Below are 18,605 nucleotides of genomic sequence, written 5' to 3'. Positions count from 1 at the left end.
GGAGTGACCTGCACTGAGCCCCAGAGTCCTCAAGCCTCAACCTTCTCGGGTGCTGAAAAGCCAGAAGATGTCCTCCAGTTAGGGCTGGGACCATGTAGCGGTGGTCACTCCCTCTTGACAATCTGTCCCCTTGACCACTTTTGTGGCTACCACCAGGCGTGTGGGCTAGCCCCAGACTCCTTGCTGATGAAGGTGGCTGTAAGAGGTCACTGAGACTACCACAGTGGCTTCCAGAGTCCGACCAGGAGCCAAGGGGCCCACTCTGCTCTGCAGCAGGAGCGCAGGTGTGGCCTGGTACCGCGTGAGAGCAGCCACAGGCACGAGTGGATGCACAGGCATGGCCATCCGAGAACATGGCTCACAGACGTGGAAGACAGCACTCGCCCAGCTAATGCCTGCTGTGACGGGAGGGGAATGTGGTGCGGCCACTTTCCCCCGCAGAGGTGCTCCTCTGCCACCCAGTGTCCACGTCAAGGAGGAGACATGGCGGAGTCCTGTGTGAAGTGGGGAGGCGGGGGGTGGGGGTGGGGCTGCTCATCCTCCAGCTGCACTGATCAGGCCCCTCAGCAGCCCCGGGGCCACCGAGGACCCGCTCCTAGCAAGTGAGCTCCCAGCCAATGGCTACCACCCAGGGGCAGTCCCAGAGAGGACTTCAACACGTGCCCTTAGCGCTTTCTCTGTGCTCATCCTCCCCCCCATGAAAACCGAGGTGGAATCATCCGGAAAAGTGTCCCCAAATGTGTCACGAGAGAGGTGGCTTCCCCTTCACTTCAGTGTCCCAGCTCTAGTCCTCTGAAGCAACAGCTGGTGCAGGCAGGCCAGGGAGCACCAGGGACAGACACAAAGTGGCGCACGCATGTCGCATGCCCACTTTTCGTGCCTTCAGCAGACCCTGCCGTCACTTGAGTCAGCGTGTGCCAGGCTTAGCAGGCCCTCCGCCCTGCCCGCTCGCCCCACAGGAGGGACCGTGATGTCACTGTACTCGAGGAGCATGCTGTGGTGGTCTCAGTCATCCCTGCTTCCTGGAATGACACTCTTCTGGAGTGACTCTCAGCTGACAATCTTTCCAGAACTCTCTCACCTTCCAGGAGTGAAGCCTAGAGAATCCACTGTGCACCCCACACATGGCCAATTTCCTAGAGCTGGGTGAGGGAGACCCCCCAGTCCCTCTGTCAATGTTCTCAGGACGGTGCAGAGCTTTCTTTGACACCGTTTGGGCTCACTCTGTGGGATCAAACCCACATGTGCCTGTCATTAAACACCGAGCGACATATCACTGAGTAATTAAAAAGTCATACCACATTAGCAACACAAATGTGAAAATAAAGTATTACCGTCCCCACTAATTTCATCTGCAGATCCAGGTGGCATGCAAAGAAAGTCGGGGCCGGGGAGGGAGGGAGGGAGGGAGGGAAAAACAGGAAAGAGGGAAGAGAGAGGAGACACTATTAAAACGACAGGCAGATCAAAGTGCAAGAAAACAAAGAAAACCACCCCCAGGCCACACCCCCAAATCAAAGGCTGCAGTGACTGGCTGGCTGGCTGACTCCCGGGCAGGGCATTTAGCAAGGTCTAGGCTGTCTGTCAGCGCCTCACAAGCCTCGCACAGCGTGGACACTGCAGCAAGAGCCAAGCTGCCGTCACGTTACACAGTGCCGGGTGGGGGTGACGCTGCAGTAGCAGTAATGCCGTCACTGTGCCACGCCGTATCGCTTGCTGCAGTCACAGTAGCACAGGGTGCATCCTGGTTTCTGACAGGGAACAAGTCATCTGCTTCTCTCCCAGGGAGGGGAGGGGCCCGGCCTCTGTCAGGAGAACAATGAGGACCAGAGGTGCTCCCTCTGTGCAGGGAAACACTAGCCGATGACCAGGGAAGGCAGCTCTCTGGGGCTGGGACCTGCTCTACATGGTACTTGCAGGCCAGGGCTCGTGCCAGCTGCTCCATTCCCAGGATGACCACCCATCTCGGCTTCCCTAGGGAGCAGCCACAGGTGCCTGCCTAGCTGTCTTCTGCAGCATGCCCACAGCTCAGTGTCCACACTGCGGACCACGTGCCTCAAGTGCGTGCTGTTAGAGGTAGCTGATGCAAAGCACCGAGGTCAAGTGCGACCACACCACAGGCGATCCAGAAGCTGCTTTCTGACCGACCCGCCATGCGCGTGAAACCCAATAGCAGTGGAGCAGTCGTCTCCCACAGAGACCATCAGACAGGACCCCGCTCCCAACTAGTAGGATTGCCTTAGAGCCCCGCTCGAGGAAGGAGCTGGAGGAAGGGAGTCAGTCAGCCCAGAGACTGTCAGAGACGAGCCCGCCGAGGAGCCGCCCGGAGCTCGGGGAGGTGAGTATCCCGGTGCTTCATGCACAGGAGCGCGCAGTACCCGGAGGAGGAGGCTCGTGGGAACAGAAGACCAGGGGCAGAAACCGCCTCGCTTTCCTAACTCTGTGCTGGCTGTGGCTGGTTCCTTACACAGAGGCAAGATGGGGAGAGAGAAACAGAAATTACTGCAAGGAAAACACGTGTCGAATCGCAGGGCACATCACGACACATGAATCTCAGCCCCAATGCTCGCAGCCACTTGCCGGCACACCGCCCTCTAGCCTCATCACTGTGCACTTGGCTCTAAAACGGACATTCGTAGGATCCACCGCATCTCCCACCTCAGCCACAATGAGCCCTGTGGGGGAGCCTCTCAGAGCTTGTGGGAAAAGGGGGGTGAAAGCCGGTGTAACTTTCCCACAAGCTCTGGGAGCCCCGGGTGTAACCGGCCACACGAAGGGGCAGCCCCACCGGGCAGACCAGCGTGAAAGGAGACACAGAGGCCCCCAGCTAACACTCAATCCTGGGAGAGCGCTGTGGGGCAAACCAAACCACAGAAAAAGACCGCGAGGACACACCTGCACGAAATGCCACGAGCACAGACAGCTGGAGGGGCACACGGCTGACCCCCAGGCTGTGAAGCATCTGTGCCTCCACCCAGTCGCTCACGCTCTCTGAGCCCTGAGCGCCGGCCGGCACCTCCCGGCCCTGGAGGGGCACAGAGTTCAGGGGACAAAGAGCGACAGTACCGAGGACAGCCGAGGACAACAGTGGGCGTGCTATGTGAAACGTGCAGTCACACAGCAGTTCTGGCCCTGCAACACGTGTGGACACAGGTGTCAGGCATCACCGGAGAGGCCAGTGCTTCAGATGGGACCAGGGACGACTGGGCAAGCAGCATGCCAGGGACGTCTGCACGTTGCCTGCACATCCAAGGCAGAAAGGCAGAGTCCCCCTCATCAGGCCCGCCAAAACAGGAAGATGGGCTGTGAGCATGGCCGAGCCCTGCTGGCTGACCGTGCAGCTGGCGTCCTCTGTGATGGCAAAGACGGCTCTCCCGCTTCTGAAAGCACCGCGTTCCTGACAGCAGGGAGGTTGTGGGGAGAGATGGAAACGCACTGGGCTCTGAACAGACTTCAGGAAGAAGGGAGGGGCAGGCAGGTGTGTGAGGGCTGGGAGAGCTCTGAGGAAATGCCGGCTCGGGCTCCCAGCAGTGATTTCAGCTCAGCTTCTCACACCCTCAGTGATGCAGGCCCTCTCGGAGGAGGCCGAGGAGCAGGAGGCTGGTCCAGCGCCGCCGAGGGCCTGCACTGGCCACAGAGTTAGCTCTCAGCAAGCAGAGGCAAGGGGATAAGGACTCAGGGTCCCGGCCCTTAGCGACCCCACGCACAACAGAAGCAAACACTGCCTGGTCCCCCACCGCTGGACCCCTGTGGTTGTCTCAGCTCATGACACCACCAGAAAGATGTTAACACTTGTGTTCAGGGTCGATCCGCCTGGTGTGGACGGTCTTCCTCTTCCCCCCACCCTCTCTTCTGCCAGACACGATGAGATCAGCCTCAAGCCTCACCAGAAAGCGCCCCACATGCTGAGGGAAGGAGATGTCTGTGGGTACCACAGATCCTGACCACTCACTCACTCAAGTCCTTGTCCACCCCCAAGTCAGACAAGCACAGTGGTCAGGGTCACAGGAAGTCTCTCCTCCCACCAAACCCATGACAAAACCCAACAGATGCCATCTGAGAGTGGAGTGCCCAGGGGAGAACACACCAACAACCCAATGCCTGCCGTGGGGGGCACGGGCTTGAGTGCGGCATGACTGGGAAGAGGCCACGGAGACACTCGTTAGTAACGAAAGTGCAGCCCGGGCTGGCTGTGGGACAGACCACCAAGGGCACACGTGGAAGTTCAAGCTGACGTGGAAGGGAATTAGAGCAAGTCCATGAGAGCCAGACCACAACCATGAGCCTCTCTCACCTGGTTTTCAAGAACCAGTCTGACACACCGAATGTGAGTGACATGAAGAACACCACACACGAAGAAAGCAACGTTCAAGAAAGAGGCCGGAAAGAAACGAGGAGAACGGATGTCAGTCGACTGACACCTGCTCTGGAACACCGAGCAGCTAAAACAAAGGAAAGAAACGATGACTTGGAGCGGCTCAAGAAGACAGCACAGCACTTTGAGGAGATGTACCCCAGGGAGGAGCGCAGGCTCAGCATCCCCTGGGCTGACGGGGCTGCAGGCAGAGATGCAGGGGCACACTATGGGACGAGGCAGGAAGTACGGCCGGTGGTGGAATGAGGAGCGCCCGTGGCAGAGGCCCCATCTGGCTTTCCTGCTGCCACGAGGCAGAGGTCAGATGCACCTCCACGCTCCATCTGTCCGTCCATCCTGACCTATGCTGATTCCAACACAACCGCTCCTCTCACAGCACTCTACTCCTGTGTGGGGCATGATCATACACAACTCGCACACAATAGTCACGATCCTAGGGGGTTATCAGGTTAGGATCCGTAGACAAAGAGAATGCGGTCATGGTCCACAGCGACACTTCTCCTTCAACAGCCAAGTCTCCCTTCAGTGCCCTGCCTCCGGACCACGTGGACCCTTGTCCTCTGCCTGGGGGGCGGGGAAGCCAGCCGATGCTCTGCTTCAGTCTCCTGGTCTCTCTCATGGTTCTCTTGCCTCGGCTCCTGGTCTTGGCCTGACTCTGCTGCTCTGTCCCATGGTCCAAGTGGCACAGCCTCTGGTCTTGGACTCTGCACTTCAGATGAGGGAACAGAGGCAGACGCCCCTGCGGATGATCCTGGAAGTTCTCGGTGAGTTCCTGCCTCCGAGACAGCTCTTCTACTCTGAGGCCTGCCTTTGATAGAAATGTGGTTTGTCTTCTACCAGACGATTTCCCCAAGGGGCGATGAGGACCTGCTTCACACCCTCTACTCCAGTGGAGACTCAGGATGCAGCCCTTTAATCCTGGAAAAGAAAAGTTCCTCCAAAATGCGACTCTCACCACAGGCACAGAAACTAGACTTGGTAATACACTGCAGAAGGGACTTCCGTGGCTCAGAGGGCCATTTAACTGACCACACCCCAAAGAAGTACATGGGGTAAACGGGACCAAAAAGAACTGGTCCGCGCTAACCATTTCAAGAGGTAGCATGTACCCAGAACCAATGATACCGAAGGCAGCAGTCCAAACCGCACTGACGGCATCAGTGAAACTGGCAGGACATCGTAACGAGATGTTTCAACAAGTTGACGAAGCACTGGAAGCACTCGCTCATCTGCATCAAGAAATTTGAAAGAAAGCTACCAGGCAACCAATTGGAAGAGGTCCATTCTAGAGAAAGATGGCCCAGCGAAATGTAGGGATTCGTGAACAAGTATCATTAATATCACATGTAAGTGAAACTTTGCTGAAGGTCATTAAAAAACCATTGTTGTAGCAGTACACTGACAGAAAAATGCTAGAAACTAATGCTGGATTCAGAAGAGAAGAGAAAGGAGGCACATCATGCTGGCATCAGACAGATCTGAGCTGAAAGCAGAAAGATGCTTACTTCATATTAATGACTACGCAGAGGCATTCAACTGGATAGCACTGACAGGAATGGACATTCCAGGGCTCAGTCACTAAGCTCATGTGGAGCCTGTGCATGGACCAGGAGGCAGTCACTGGAAATGACCTGGGGTTACTGCCTCATTTACAATCAACAATGGTGGGTGTCACGCTAGTACTCCTTCACCATCCTCATTCAATCTGTATGCTGAACAAAGACTCTGAAGAAGGTAGGCCACACGAAGCAGAATGCAGCATCGGGACTGGAAGAAGGCTCGTTGCCACCTGTGATAGACCGATGACGCAGCCTTGGCTGGCTAACAGTACAGGGAACATGAGGTGTGGATGAAGCTCAGGTCCCAAAGCCTTCAGTGTGGACTGCAGATCAAGGTAAACAGATCCTCACACCTAGACCGCTGAACATCATAATAAACAGAGAAAAGACACACGTTGTGAAGGGTGTCCTTCTATTTGGATCCGTAATCTCTAGGTTCGGGTATAGAAATGACCTCAGCATTCAGTAACAGATCCAGCGGGACAAAGGCTCTCCCAGGAGCGTGAAAGCGCAGCACAGGAGTGAAGTGTGCTGCACAGACTGTGGCAGCTAGGTTGGGAAGAAGCGACAGCTGAACGTCTGTGGCACATGGGAACAGCCACACTTGATGGCCCAGCTCCACCACAGGGAGTCAGAGGGACCATCACAGGGCAGCCACTGGAAGCTGGCCAACTGCTTTGCTGCATCTGTAACTGGCCCTCGTGACAGTCACGTGTGAAAGCACAGCAGAGTCAACGACCGGCGGCGGAAGAACACATAGCCGAGAAAGAATGTGGGCCGAGGGGCTGGCCTGAACCAAAGACAGGGTAAGAAGGCAGAGGGGCCTAACCAGCAACTTTTTTTGACCAAAAAACACTGGCAGAGGGGGAGGAGGCAGAATAGGAGGTGGTCAGACACTGAAGGATTTTGAGGGCTGAGCTCAAGAGGCTAACTTCTAATTATCAAATTTTCTGCACATTCTGAATCGAGAGACTTGATGACCTAAAAGTCATGTGGCTGCAAAGAAAGGGATTAGAGCTTGAACTTCCAGTTAAAGAGACAACGAGGAAGAAAGACCACCGCTCATCTGTCAGTGTGTTGTACTGCGGTGGCTTGCCTGTGGCTGATGCGAGGTATGTCACCAGTATTTCAAATACCAGCAGGGTCACCCAAAGTAAACGGTTGCAGTGGAGCTTCCAGACTAAGAACAGACTACGGAGAAGCACGGACTGTCTACTGCTGAGGGATTAACCACTGGAAAGTTGGTGAACAGCAGTGGGATATCATCAGATTTAGTGCTGGAAGATGAACCAGTGGGGTTGGAAGGCACTCAACATACGACTGAGGAAGAGCTGCCTCCTGAAAGCAGAGTCAACCACAACGATGTAGGATGATTCAAAATGAAAAGAAACAGCTGCAAGCATCCATTAGTAATCAGAACATGGAATGTACTCAGTATGAATCTAAAAGAAATTAGAAATTGCCCCAAATGAAGCGGACTGCATTGGGACCCTAGGTCTTTACACTTCTGAAGAGGGTGGTTCTCCATTTCCCTAGTCCAGCAGTTCTCCACCTGTAGGTCGTGACCCCTTTGGGGGTCGAACAAACCTTTCACAGGGGTCGCCAGACTCACAACAGTAGCAAAATTACAGTTCTGAAGTAGCAACGAAAATCATGTCATGGTTTTCTGCATGAAGAACTGCATGAAGGGTCGCTGCCTGAGGAGGGAGAACCGCTGCTCTGGCCCTTCCCCAAACGAGCCTGTGCTCTTCAGTGTGCACCGTGCCCCAGTGGCAGTCTTTGAAGGCCTGCAATCATGTTCTCTCTTCAGTGTTGTTACTGTTGTTGTTTTGGGAGCAAAGGGGAGTTGTAAGGGGCGAGATCTGGCTGTGGACGGCTTTCTCACAGGACGACTGGTGCGACCTTTGGAGGTCAGGCAGCTGCACTGTCACAATGAGAAGAATGACCCACAAGGCAACTCTAGCATTTTCTCACCCACGCCGTCTTCAGTTTGTTTTACAACTTCTTCACCTCTCTTGAATTCTTTGGGAAAAACAATGCATCAAAACTACCCCTTTGGAATACCAAAAAAAGTCACTATAATCTTTTAAGCCAATGTAGCAGATCCCCCAGGAGCGACTGTTTAGATTGGACTGTTTTGGAAGCACCTTAACTTGTAAGGCTAAGACAAATGTCTTATTGGGAGAACGTGTCTGCAGCCACCCTCTGATGGCAGAATCAAGTTTCAACACATTGTGTTTCCAACAGACCTGTGCACGCATGAACTGGGAGCCCCGGTCGCCAGACTTCTGACCTCCAAGTGTTCACACATGGCTATTCCACAGGAAAGGGCTTCTAGGGTGCTTATGCACGATAAAATAGACGCACGAACAATTGCACTTTACTTTAGTGCTCTAAAGACCCCAAAGAACCCATCATCAATTAGGCAAAAGCACAAAACTAAATCTCAGGAAAAACTGACTCAAAGCTCATTGGAAAGATTGGGACTAGGCTTTCTCTAAGCAAGGCTGCGAGATTACCTGACAGAAGTTATGAAGAAGCTATTGTTTTTAAAATGTAACATATATGCTCACATGTAAAATACATAAAATACGACGGGTTATATCCACGTGTATACAGACACGATGGAGCTTTATAATGTTCATGGAAAAATTCCATTCCATTTTTCCATGAACTCCATGGAGCATCCTTGTAGATGTGTGTGTGTGTGTATACACACTTTGAAATCTTAGTGCAGACAAACACAATGGGTTATCCCTTGTACACATCTTTCCTATATACTCTAAGATAGCGAAATGGGTTGACAGGAGATGCTGTTTCCGACCCCACCTTCTTTCCACATGTTCTAACTGGTGGGGGAAAAAGATGCATAACTTTGAAACCATATCAGGAAAAAGGCAACAGTCACTACCGCAGCCAAGAGTTAAGATAATGCTTTTTTCCGGCATCTTAAATTTATTTTTCAAAAAGCAACACTCAAACACAATTTTATGTTCATTATATTTTAAAAAGGTTAAAAAGAAGTCACATTTGGTCAACTTTACAAAAGTCAAAGTATACGCTGAATTACACAGATAAATTGTAACAGCAGTTTCAACATAACTCATTTTCGATGTGATGAGCGTTGACATTAAAGCAGAAAACGGACTCAGGACCCTCTACGATCTGGTGAATGATCACCTGATGTAAGTATGTCATGTTCATGCAAAAAGTAAAGTCGATGAACGGAATTTAAAAGAACTCAGCGATGGCAGATGGGCCCTCAGGAACTGGTCTAGGATGGAGGCCACTGCTGAAGGAAAGCACAGACAGGCTCCCTCTTACCTGACACGGAGACAGCGTGGGTGCGCATGCCCTGCTTCTCGCTGTTGGCGAGCCTGTAACAGAGGAGTCACCACATGAGTGCCGCCCAGCCTGGCCCAGCCCCCAGCAAATTCCGAGACAGACTACTGCTCTGACCAAGGAGGCCGAGGGTGAAATAGTCGACTGCCGCAGCGTTTCAAGGACCAGGAGTGAATGTGGACAAGTAAAAGCCTGGGTGCTGGTAAGCACATCGCACGAGGCCCACACGTGGCAAGTGAACTCGGCTGAGTGCTCGCATGAAGCACACACGTTCACGCCCAGTGCCTCTCACGTGATATGCAAGGGAAAGCGATAGCAACATCAAGTGGTTTTCCCAAAGGAAAATGCTTTCCCAAAAGTTGTGAGACAGGAAACTATAAAATAGAAACACACCTACCCCCAGAGCTATGATCTACGTATCTACCCAGATAAAACGAAAGGCCAATCGAGATTTGGGTGAATTTAGGAAATGCATGCAGAATTTAGGTTCACATTTTAGCCAAGAAGGAAACAGAGAGAGGAGCCTGCAGGCTTCCGATGTTGACGCTGCTGTGTCCGTTAAACAGAAGGCTTCTCTCCAGACCCACATGCACACACTGCAGACGCTCCCCCAGGCAAACAGGGGCTTCAAATACTGGCATCAAGTCAGGGAGGCTCCTTCCACTGAATTTTATAAAGAGTCTGTTCTTGAAACATCTTTCTTTCCTTGCACCACAGCCACACAGCTGACCTGTCTTCATCTACTGGGAAGCCGCCCTCCTGGATTCCCAGGGGTGCAGACAACTGTCCCACGACCTTTTGGAAGCCTGCCAGTCACTGCTGGACCCCTTGTACCATCCAGGAACTCCTGAGAAGCCCTTCCACAGTGGACCTGTCATCAGCAAGCCATGTCACAGGCCAGCACTGTCCCCTGACTGCATTGGCGTAGACACACCGCTCTCCCAAGTCTGCTCGCTCTGCTTTCCACCGCTGATGTCCACATCTGACCGACAGCCTCTTCCCACACCCCACCTGGGTTCCTGTCTCGTTCTTCAGAGACAGTCCAGAACTGAAGACACCCTAAGGTTTAGTTCTGATGGTGGCCCTGAGTCAATGTCTGCAGTGCAGAAAGGCTGCCCAAGCTGAGAGCTTCTCTCAGTTGCCACCCAACCACTGTGAGCCCCACTGAATGAGGCCACCCTGGTTTGGCCTACCACACGGCCTTGCCCTGAGACTCACCAGAGAGGCTTCCCTGTCCTGGACCCTGGGGGCCCGTGCGCATGCTGTGTGGCCCTCTGGGGCGGGACTGAGCCTGTCCTGTTCTGTTTAGTCTCAGCTGCGTTTTCCCTACGTGGACAGCACAAATAGCCCTCTGTTGCAGGAGACCACGGCCACAGGCGTGACGAGCGTCCTGGGAATCCCCAAGGATAACCCACCTGGGAGTGGTTGGGGACCCCGACACAGGAGTCAGTCCACTGAACTGACCCAGGCAGGCACTGGAAGTGGCCAAGGCCACGTAGGGCAGTGGCCAAGTCTGGAGCACTCTGAGGAGGCAGGCAGGATTGTGGGCTGACACCCGCTGCCCAAGTTTTACCCTATTCACCCCAATGGCCTCTTGGGTTAGTTATTTCTCTTCCGGGACCTCCCAGCTCTCCTAGTGCTTCTCAATGAGCACACGGTGGTCTGTCACCCTGCAGGGACAGCTGCTTATCCGACAGCAGGGACAGCTGTGTATCTATCCCCACGCACACTCTGCCTTCTCGAGACTCCCAGGGGCACATGCGGCACTTACTTTGGTATCGATGGCAGAGCCCGCTCGCCTTCTGGAAGGGAAATGAGAGAGAGCGGTGAGTCTCTGTTACATAGCAGTCTCTGGGATATGCTAACAGCCTCTAAGTGACCCTCTGACTCCGTCCCCAAACCACAGTGCTGCCAGAATACTCTTCCCTCCCTAGTCTCCACGTCATTCTGCTCATGTTTTCAGTGGCTCTCAACGGCTCTGAGGACACAAGTAAAGCACTGCACCCTAACCCAACCCCATCTTCGGGGGAAGTCAAGGAGGGAGCCAGAGGCGGGACACCTCCCTTCTCCATGTGAGACTGACTTGTTGCCAGTGCCTCACACAGGCAACCCCCGCCCACTTTGGCAGGACCTCCCCGCAGCTTTCCCCGCATCCCGCAGCCCCTCACTCTCCCATGCAGTGTCCTTGTGCCTCGGGTGTGCTCCCACCAACCCCTGGCCAGCACCCTTTCCCCTCCAGGGAACGTAACTGTGGGCCTGCTCGCCCAGCCTATGCTACACTGACAGGGCATTGCCCTGGTGGCCAGGTCCCATGAGGGTTAAGACTCTGAGCCCAAGGCACCCAGCGCCAGGTGGAGTCCTGGGTGTCCGAGGCATGAGTCAATGAACCGCCAGGTTACACCAGAAAGACCAAGTTTAGACTGACAGAGAAGTCAGCTGTGTTTGCTCCCCTCTGAACACTGGACCCACCTCTGCCCTCCAACACTGTCCGTGAGCAACACGCTCCTTCAACTGGCCCGTGAGTGTGATCTATTTGCACGTTACTGAAATGTCCATTTCCCCCGAAAGAAAGGTGTGCCAGTTACTTTTTAATAGGTGCCTAGTATTACCAACCTGGTGGCATAGAGGGGGACACATGGGATAGCCTGAAACCACAAGCCTTTCTGAGGGGAGCAGGGGAAGGAGTCTGCTTCTGTGAAGGTGTACACACTCGGGGACCCACGTGGTGGTTCTAGGCGGCTTGGTCGGGGTGCTATGCGTCAGAATTGGACTGTGTGGAGTGCCAGAGCACAGATGTGTGGCCCAGCATTCCCATCTGTGATGGCTGACAGGCCGTCTAGTTGTTACGGTTATAAACAGTGTTAAAGTGAACATTCTGGGACCAATGGCTCAACACATAAATTAGACTTGATTTGTAGAAGGCAGAAGACGGGGTCTGAGGGTAGGGAACTGCTGCTAAATTGTCCTCTGAAGACATCCCTCCTGCAGTGAACAAAGCACGAGAGTGCAATCCCCATCGCGCCGAGGGGACGAGAGGGCCATCAGCACTGTCCCCTAGCCCAAAGGTGAAAAATGGCCTCTCTCACTGCTGGGCCACCTGGCTACTGGTCACCGCAGGGAAGCACCCCTTTGGAATCGGGCTGTCTTGTCCTTAGTGAGCTGAGGGAGCCTTGGCCAACAGATAGATCTGAACTCTTTAACCTATGTGACAGCACATTTCCCCTCCATGCCCACCCGTTTGGGAACTCTGCCCTGGAGCACCTCTCCCGCCCACGGGACCCCCTCACTGAAGTGGGGAAGGCTTCCGCCTCACGGCAGCACTCTGGCCTCTGATGTGAAGCTGCCTCGCTTCTTACCGGAGGGACTTCCATCACTGCAAACCTGCTCCCTGCACTGAGGCCTGGGCTCAGTAACAAGCCAGAGCCGAGAGCCAAGGCTGTGCGTCCACTCTGTGGTGGGGCTCGGTCGAAGACACCTGGCCTGTGGCACCTGGGAGGGTCCCCCGATAGGTGGTCTCTGTGCCCGAGCAGCAAATGAGCAGAGAGCATCTGGGCAACAGCGACAGCACGGCCAGGCTATGTTACGCCCTCAGCAGGGCCGAGACATGCTGTCCACCACGGCACAGCTCACCATCCGGGACGCAGATGCATGACTGAGTTAAGACACGTGCTCCACTAGACGCAGGGAAATGCCTTCCACACTCGAATAAGGTAAATACATCTTCAAGCTTAATAATTCATTCAAAACCCAAAGGACCCTGCTGGAGAGTCCATCAGACTCACTGCGGGACAAGGTACAGTGGCTCCCTAGAGACTCTGAGAGGCTGTCAACCTCTACAGGCGAGGACAGTCACGTTTCTCCTGTAGAGAAACTGGGAGCTTGGTAACTCGTGGCCGCTGCACCAACAAGGCTCCCTCCCTTTCCTCCATGGGACAGTGGACAGTTGGGGTCCCCCCACATGCCACTCTTTTTATGCTGCGTGCTCTCCTCGAGCTCATCTCCCGCGACAGTGAAGCTGGAGCAACTGGACACGGACACAGCTCCCCTGGTGCAGTGAGTATCTAGGCAGGAAAACTTTAGAGCTCCCTTAACGCTGGACTTCGGAACACTCTTTCTTCTGGCTGACATGAGAAAGGGCTTTGGGAGATGAACTCAGTATTTCCTAAGACAGGAGAATGCGATTCAGCATCCCAGAGTCAGCTGTCCAAAGATGAATAGGACCCGCGGGAGAAGCACTGACTGGCCACGCAGGCACGTGGGAGGTATTACAAGTCGTCTAGGGACAGCATACGGGAGGGTGTGTGCAGACTGTCTACAGCAGGGCCTGGGCACCGTGTGAGGCTGGGAGAGGCCCTCCATAGGTGCACAGAAATGACCATCTCTACATCCTCAGCGACACTTTCCAGTCTCCAAAGCACCAGCTCCACGTGAAGGAATCCCTCCCCTGCTCATCTGGGTGCTTTCGAGGGTTAGTGCATAAACTGAACGCGCCCAGGAAAAAGCTTCCAGGGAGGGCCCCGTCAGTGGTTTCTGAAATCAGCTTTATTACTGTATTCCACACCCAACTACCTATGATAAATACACACTGTATTCCAGAAAAAGCTTACTAGTGTTTATAGGTATGATCACAGTGGAAAGAACCACTTGCCACATTAGTCATGTCCTTCAATCATACCATCATAGCTTTCACTCAGTGGCCTTTTGGTTTGGGGCTTTTATAACGGTTTTTTATTTTAAAAAGCTCCTAGCGACCCTACAGGACAGCACAGACCCACTCCACGGGGTTCCCAAGGTGGCCACTTTTACCAGAGCGAACAGCTGGTGGGTGTAAGTGGCCACACCCCTTCCTCAACGGTTTCTGTGGTCTCTATACCTTTCTCCTGGATACACTCTACCGAGCCTGGATTCTCTACCTTGGTATCACTGTCAGCCAGGAGGGATCTCAGCCAGCTGATAACACCCAGTGACAGGGTGCTGACTACAAACACCAGGGCAGGGCCTTCAAATGATTCATGAAAAAATTCCATTAGCTTCCAATTCCATTTTAACACACACACACATCCATATATAGTTTTTTTAAAGCACCTTCATTTTAACTTATCCTCCCAGACCCCGCCATCTCCTGGGGACGTGAGCCCACGAGCCAGAGATGATTCCAGAGGCTAATTCTGCCTCAATGCTGTGATTCTCCTGGGACGTGTGTCTTTGATCACACCTGAACCTACCGTCACAACCCTCTGTCCTGCAAACCTGCCCCCGATTTCTGGTCGAGACCACCTGGTTTCATCCTGCCTTCTGCTTCACACGAGCTGACATTTATTTTGCTCTTCCACTATTTTGAGCTTTGGTAATTATATGAGAGAAAAGTGTAATCACACTTTAATGCAAGTTATAAGGGGCTTTAAAAAGAAACACGAATTGAACTAGCCAGAGTTCACCAGAAAACACTGGTGGGCCCTGAGAAACGGACGCAGAGCACCAAGGGCATTTTCCTTGCGTGCCCGGCCTGGGTCAGGAGTGGCGAGTTCACCAGGGGCCCAGAGCACCCAGGGGAGCTCAGAGTCTGCATGCCTGCACCTCACCTTTCTGGGGTCTGATGATGAAAGACTGGGTGGCTCCGTTCACCAGCCGGCAGTAGCCGTCGATCAAGTCGGCCATGTTCTCTGCAATGGTTAAGGATGGGGCCGTCACTGTCAGAGGCTGAACAGAGAGAGACCGACAAGAGAGACATCATTGTTCTTCCTCATCGCCAAAAGCACAGCTGTGTGCTGACCTCAGCCTCTCTGCGAGGGGCGGGCGGGCGGGCGGGTGGGGTGGAGGGAAGTGCTCCTGTCACCCATCCTAGGGAAAGTCTCATCTTCAAGGGCAGGACTCCCAGAACCCTCGTGGCAGCAGGCAAGAGCAGGTGAAAGCAATCCCAGGCCTTAATGTGAGGTGCACTTTCTAGAACACAAAGGGGGGTGTGTGTTTGTGTGTGTGAGTGTGGGGGTGGGGGGAATCTCTCCCTTCCGGATGCCTGGCCTTCTGGTGCTCTAACAAAGGAGATAGGCTGAGGGAACCAGGAAGTCAGAGTACGCTTGCTTGGGAAACTGACTAATCTGAAGGGCATTTTCATCAAGGGGCCACCATAATTATGTATATGAATGAAATCGAGCAGAATTCCGTTTTCCTTTTTGCTCCAGAGGGGACTGGCTACACCTCTTCTTGATATGTGACATGTTCGGTCCTGCTGAACTTTCTGAAGGCCTCTCTCTACATGCTATTATTTTCCAAGCACAGATACATCCCAATTTCTTGGAACTGTTTACTCCCTTCCTGCAGCGGGGTCAGCCTCCTGGGGCCTTGGTTTCTTCTCTCTAAGATGGAACAGATCAAAGGGCGGGAAGAGCGACAGGCCCATTCCCGGTGCCCTGTGGTCCCCACTGCTGTGACTCATGCCTAAAACGTCCTGTGTGCAGGTGGCAGCAGGAAGGGACCCGACCGGAGATCCCAGAGGCAGTGGGTGTCCTTGGTCACTCACCACAGCCGCACCACACCAGGTGCGTCTCCCACTGAGGACACCAGATCATCATCTTCTAGAAAGGCCTCTACAACACACTCGCCCTTTCCTTCCAGGTGGGCGTGGCACATACCTCGGGGGCACCTGCGATCTTCAGCTGCAGCATTCCTTTCCGGTCCTTGTCCTCGCTGTTGGAATACTGGATGGTCTGCACTTGGGTAAAGTCGGCCAGGTGTGTAGGCTGTGGACAGGACGAGTCTGCTCTGTGAACTACCTAGTCTTCACGGCCCCGCCCCCTCCGCCGACCCACAGGCAACTCCCCCACGCGGGTTGTGACAAAGGTCTCTATATCATGGGATGAGTCCCTCGTTTTCTCCAAACAAAGAACTTGGCTGAGAAGTGGGATTCCTCCTTTCTCCAGGTCAGCTCTGACAACCCATTCAGACCGCACAGCCGCCCAGCCCGCGGGGTGAGTGTGCTGCTCACTCCTTCCAGGAGGAGGGGCGCTCTACGGAGGCCCCCGGGGGCCGGGGACACTTCAGCTCTCTCCTCGGCATGCTGCACCATGGCCAGGTTCCAGCCCCCAGAGTGGGCCGGCGTCAGAGGGGCGAATGGCCCACAGAGGCACTTACATTGCAGCCCTTGTCCGTCAGGTAACTGATGCCGTCCTCCGGGCCGATGGCCAGCTCCACCGAGATGACCCAGCTTGACTTTTCAGGAGGCAGCACAGAAGGGGACAAAAGAGGTATTTTAGCTACAGGGCGTGGCTGCAGGGGGAACCGAGGGGCTGGGCTCAGGACCGGATGAGCCCAGACGTAGGTGCGCTGTGCCGACTGCAGTGTGGCTTCTGGGTAAGACTACTGCAGGAGCACGTGAGCCCACAGCGAACAGGCAGCAAAGAGAAGCCCTCCAGTGGGACGGAGCAGAACTCCCTTATGAACAAGGCACACGACACAGAGGAGTCAAGCCTCACATTGGCAGGTTTGGGTTCTACTTGTCTCCCCACCACAAAACAGCAGCAGGGATTCATGTTGCTAGAACCCTGACACACGTGCTTTTCTGTAGAAATGTACATGCAACTGTGAAGGCACAAGACGTCCTGCTGCTCCACTCTCCCCCGGGTCCCGCACTCACACCAAGGGCACACTTGAAGCATTCCTTGTCGAATCTGTACACCGGGGAGAGGATCTCAAAGAATTTCAGAATACTCTCTTCTCTGTTCAGGTTGGCAAATTGTCTAAACGTTTGCTGGATCAGTTTCCGGAGCGTTCTGGCCTGAAGAGAAAATGAAGGGACATTTCCCAGGGTCAGCAACAAGAGGCAAACACCCCAGCTATCCCTGACACTGTAGTCATCTAAGATTTCTCTCCCATCTGCTTCATGCTACGCACACGGCAGCCTAGTCAGGGAGCGACATGCGGAGTCACGAGTGAGCCCCTTTTCAAAAGGCATCTGTGAACCTGTGAGCCGAGGCCAGGACCTGCTCATGAGGTCAAGCCGCAGCCTGCTCTGAAGAACAGGTTCCATCTGCGTCCCTGACCCGGAGTGGGCAAAGGTGGAGTGCTGACATGATCGAGACAATCCTCTATGAAGGGCAATCAATTCAGCCACAAAAATAAAAACAAACCAACTTAGCACAGAACCCCCCTGATGCAGCACAGTGTTCTTTAGAACTGGGAGGAGAGACACAGACAAAGATCCCATGGCAGCGAGGCTCACTGGCAGGGCTGCTCACGCTAACACTGCACTGGTTATGTAAATTAAGGTCCATCTACCCAGTGCGGGATGCAGCCCGACAAAATGCTTTGTAGGACTCACGTATTGACCTTGAAGTATGAAGCCCACTGTTCCATGAGAAGCAATGAGGAGGCAGTCTGTGTGTCTGTGCAGCACAGGTCCTGTACAAGGAGCAGGGGATCTGACATGACTGCTCTGTAGACACCGGTGCCCGGGAGCACCGGTGACAGGCAAGGCCAAGGGGGTGCTTAGCCCACCACAGTTCCCGGGGTCCTGGGAATACAAGGTGACCTTTTGTCCTCTTTTGCTAGTTTGAATTTCCCATTGAATCACCACGAACACCTGTATTTATGTAAGAAAGGAAGACAGCCACTCCTGCACACTTGGGCAGCGAGGGAAGAACTCCCTGGCAGCAGGTACCCAGCCCTGCTATCGGCAAGGAGCACCAGAGGTGCAGGAGGAGACCATGGGGAGAAGATGAGAAATAAGGGGTGGGGGGGGGAGGCTGAGGAGTCCAGCAGGTAAGACACGTGAGGGGCGTGAGGTCACGGGGGCCCTGGGGAGTCCAGGAGGCAGGACACACGGGGTCTGAGGTGAGAATTACCACCAGAGGGAACTGTCAGAAGCTGGGTGGCGCAGGGTGCAGGTGGGCGAGGTGAAGGAGAATTCCAGGAGTGTATTGAGCATGCCCAGTGTGAGGTGCTGATCCGAAGCCCAGGCATTGGGTGGTACCCACACCAACCAAGTGCACACAGGAAAGGAGAAAAGGCTACGCCGCTCAACGAGGCAGCAGAGCTAAGTCGAGTGACCACTGGTGGGACGTGGTGAGATGGACCTCACTCACACGGAGGGACAGACGACGGGTTTCCCTGGCTTGCAGGGAGGCGGGAAGTGAGGAAAGCTTCCGTCCAGACCTCTCACCAGTTTCAAAGCGAAAGGGATCACAGAGAAACGGTGAGGAGGACCCAAAGGGACTGTGGAGTTTGACGTAGAGAAGGGTTTGCCCCTGTTCCCGAGGTGAGTCCATGAGGAGGCCGGGGTGGCGGCGGCACCGTGAGGGACATCTGGAGATGAGGGCGATGGCCCGTGAGTG

At 54.2% G+C, this 18,605-nt stretch overlaps 1 protein-coding gene across 14 annotated transcripts in view; it reads right to left on the bottom strand.

Annotated features, from left to right (window-relative positions):
• PTK2 (protein tyrosine kinase 2) overlaps positions 1-18,605 on the bottom strand; it is a 145,147-nt gene that overhangs the window by 53,140 nt on the left and 73,402 nt on the right. For 7 of the 14 annotated variants that reach the window (XM_030884992.2, XM_045296532.1, XM_045296550.1 and 4 more), the window contains 8 exons: positions 16,910-17,050; positions 16,408-16,485; positions 15,909-16,016; positions 14,859-14,976; positions 11,048-11,078; positions 9,259-9,311; positions 2,379-2,462; positions 1,335-1,352 (listed from right to left, as the gene is read on the bottom strand). In XM_030884992.2, the coding sequence (XP_030740852.1) occupies positions 1,335-1,352; positions 2,379-2,462; positions 9,259-9,311; positions 11,048-11,078; positions 14,859-14,976; positions 15,909-16,016; positions 16,408-16,485; positions 16,910-17,050 (631 nt within the window). The remainder of the gene's footprint in view (positions 1-1,334; positions 1,353-2,378; positions 2,463-9,258; positions 9,312-11,047; positions 11,079-14,858; positions 14,977-15,908; positions 16,017-16,407; positions 16,486-16,909; positions 17,051-18,605) is intronic. The other 7 variants (XM_030884995.2, XM_045296678.1, XM_030884967.2 and 4 more) reach the window with 2 other exon arrangements.

The sequence above is a fragment of the Echinops telfairi genome, unplaced genomic scaffold (assembly GCF_000313985.2).
Source record: "Echinops telfairi isolate 266 unplaced genomic scaffold, ASM31398v2 ScPeMD7_1;HRSCAF=3_0, whole genome shotgun sequence".
In the NCBI taxonomy this organism is placed as follows: domain Eukaryota; kingdom Metazoa; phylum Chordata; class Mammalia; order Afrosoricida; family Tenrecidae; genus Echinops; species Echinops telfairi.
The sequence above is the reverse complement of the archived record's forward strand: the minus strand, read 5'-3'. Positions and strand labels throughout refer to the sequence as shown.